Source organism: Cebus imitator, unplaced genomic scaffold (assembly GCF_001604975.1).
Source record: "Cebus imitator isolate Cc_AM_T3 unplaced genomic scaffold, Cebus_imitator-1.0 Scaffold19, whole genome shotgun sequence".
NCBI lineage: Eukaryota > Metazoa > Chordata > Mammalia > Primates > Cebidae > Cebus > Cebus imitator.
Genome location: NW_016107334.1, coordinates 1,135,348 through 1,138,262, shown reverse-complemented (window position 1 = coordinate 1,138,262; position 2,915 = coordinate 1,135,348). Strand labels below are relative to the sequence as shown.

Below are 2,915 nucleotides of genomic sequence, written 5' to 3'. Positions count from 1 at the left end.
CTTTGGTGGAGAAACCCCCTCTCCCAGACAGTTGGAGGAAGCATGACTGCCACCCTGGAAAGAGGTCCAAGTTCCAGCCCACCCCACACACGTCACGCTGCGCCTGAAGGAAGCGGCTTCCATGCCTCTTCCACCCTGGAATTCTCCATGGAAAACCCCCTGCCTGCCTGGAGGCCACCAAGAAGCCTGTGTTTGTCAAATCACTTGAGCGTATTTCCTCCCTCTTTTATCTTCTTTTATTGCATTTTTGGGGTGAGTAGGGGGATATTTTAACCCAGGCTCCCTGCCTGTTTTCAGACCCTAAGTCGCAAAACTCTATTACAAAGGAAATGATTGAGAAAACTAGAGTCTTTGAAATACAACCTCGCACAGAAATTACTGTCTTAAGGTTTCAAGGACGGGTGGAAATATAACTACCCCCAGTACTCTTGTTCAACGGTTACCCCTGAGCTCACTCAGGCTTAGGGAGCTCCAGAGGGACCACAGTCATCTCAAGCAGCCCTTTCTTAGCCTTGGGTCCAGGACAGCTCAGAGGCCCAGGGATGCTAACTACAGTTCAGCTGGCAGAAGATGTCCTCAGAAGGCTGTGTTCTCAGCTTGGGCCCGGGGGCCAAAGAGCTGCTCAGCAACAGCCTTGCCGTCATACTTGGGCAGCGTGCCCCCGAAATCAGACGGCAGGATGTTCTCATCGATCTCCTGGTAGAAACCAGAGAGGTCATCTCCGTGGACAAAGACCTGCAGGGAAGCAAGGGAGGCAGAGCTGAGCCGGAGGAGGTGCCCTGAGGATGAGGGCTGACGGCGGAAGGGATAGGAGGACCAAGCACCACCGTGTGTAGTCGCTGCCTGGCGACACCCCTCCCCGCAGGTCTCCATGCTGGTTGTCGATGGGATCCACATAGCTCAGGACCACGGTAGAGTGTGACGAGGGCTCAGGTGAGGCCCCACCCTTGGCCATCTCGTCTCATTGTCTGGGCCGCCCATGTACTCACCCTCTCAAGCAGCTTGCTCTTCAAGAAGGGTTTGACCACGTTATACGTCGTGGTGAAGTACCATGGCTGGTAGATGAAGTGGACGGCTTTGAACCGGGCTGGGAAGGAATCCTGCAGTGACAGAGACCCCCGTGCCCTGTGGCCCCGCTGACCTCAGAGGCTCCCACTCCTTCCCTGCTGCCTCTCTGCATGGCATAGGACAGACTGCTCCAGTGTCACACGGCTGCCCTGGAGAAGGGCCCACTGAAGGTCCTGTTTCCAGGCCAGCCACTAGGGATCCCTGGCTTCACTGTGGCCCCAAACTGCAGGCAGGAAACCCCAAGATTCATATGACCCAATCCTCTCACTGCCGATGCAAGTAAAACCGGGAATCAGGTAAATGAAAGTAGGCTCGCTTGGCCCTTGGTGAGTTTTTTCCAACCCACTTGCCTGCCGAATGGACTGCAAACGATGACAAACCACAGGACCACTATTACCACGCCTCACTGTCCATCAGCCCCTCCCACGACCTCCACCTCCCACACCTCCTTTCCCAAATACACATACAGCAGATCCAAGACGGCTCCAAGAAAGGACTCCCGACATGTCAGCATGTATAGGAGTGAGTTATCAGGGGGTTACTGATACTTCTTTCTGAATCCACATTCAAAGAGAGGCAGGATGCACTCACAGATACGCAGGTGCACCCTTCTGTCCTACAGCCAGTGTCATATTTAATGGGAAAACACTAGCGGCATCCTCACTAAGATCAGGAATTAGATAAGGATTTCACCATCTCTGCCACCTCAAAGGTACCCCTTCAAGTCTGGCCTCTGCCACTTCATTGCTGTGTGACCTTGAGATGTCACTGAAATCTCTGAGCCTTCGTTTCCAGGTGTGAAAAATGAAGCAGGGAAGGAGGGAGAGAATGCTCTCAAGGAGTCAATGAAAAAATGAAAGTGAATACTTGGCAAATGGTCAGTCACTACGCAGGTGCTTATGGTTGGGATTGTGGCTGTCCCTGCTCTTTGTGGCACAAAGTGGTCCAACTTTTCAGGTCCCTGCGAGCACCATGAAAGCAGGCCCAGCCTCGCAGCGTCCCCAGCTGCGGGAGGCTCCTGTGTGACAGGGCTCAGGCCTCACCTGGAGCATGTCCACCATCTTCCTGAGATCCGAAGTCCGGAGACTGGCGGCCTGCTGCATGGTGAAGCCCTTGAAGTTCTCGATGATGCAGAAGCCATTAATTTGAGTTTCCTCATTCTCCAGCAGCTTCTCCAGGATGAAGCAATATGCCTGCAAGATCTTGGGCACAGAGCAAACAGGCCGTAAGACCTAACCCACGATGATAATTAAGGCTTGAGGTCCCGAGGGGAGAGCTAAAGGGCACATTCTTCACTGGCGTAATTTGCTGCTGGCTTTGATCTCGGACATTCCACTTCTGGGCATGTATATCAAGAAAACAAGCTTCAGTGTCACATCCATGGTTAGAAGCCAGAATCCCACTACTTTTAGAATAGTGGGAACATTGGAGCTAACCTAAAAATCCATCAGTGGGAACTGGTGAAATTATGGCACATTTGTGCCATGGAATACTCTGGAACAATTAGAAACAATACAGAAGACTAATAGGAGAATGTGCATGACATATTGTTATAGAATATAATCCCATTATGATAAGAAAAATGCATGGGCCAAGTGCAGTGGCTCACATCTGTAATCCCAGCACTTTGGGACGCTGAGGCGGGTGGATCATGTCAGGACAGGAGTTCAAGACCAGCCTGCCCAACATGGCAAAACCCTGTCTCAACTAAAAATACAAAAAATTCTGCCGGGCATGGTGGCTCAAGCCTGTAATCCCAGCACTTTGGGAGGCCGAGGCGGGTGGATCACAAGGTCAAGAGATCGAGACCATCCTGGTCAACATGGTGAAACCCCGTCTCTACTAAA

The 2,915-nt window shown here is 52.0% G+C and overlaps 1 protein-coding gene across 4 annotated transcripts in view; it reads right to left on the bottom strand.

Moving 5' to 3' along the window:
- Window positions 1-213: 213 nt before the first annotated feature.
- Window positions 214-2,915, bottom strand: part of RLBP1 (retinaldehyde binding protein 1) — an 11,868-nt gene continuing 9,166 nt past the window's right edge. For all 4 annotated transcript variants that reach the window (XM_037734735.1, XM_037734738.1, XM_037734743.1 and 1 more), the window contains exons 7-9: window positions 2,112-2,270; window positions 990-1,100; window positions 214-735 (exon numbers count right to left, since the gene is read on the bottom strand). In XM_037734735.1, the coding sequence (XP_037590663.1) occupies window positions 577-735; window positions 990-1,100; window positions 2,112-2,270 (429 nt within the window). In that variant the 3' untranslated portion in view covers window positions 214-576. The remainder of the gene's footprint in view (window positions 736-989; window positions 1,101-2,111; window positions 2,271-2,915) is intronic.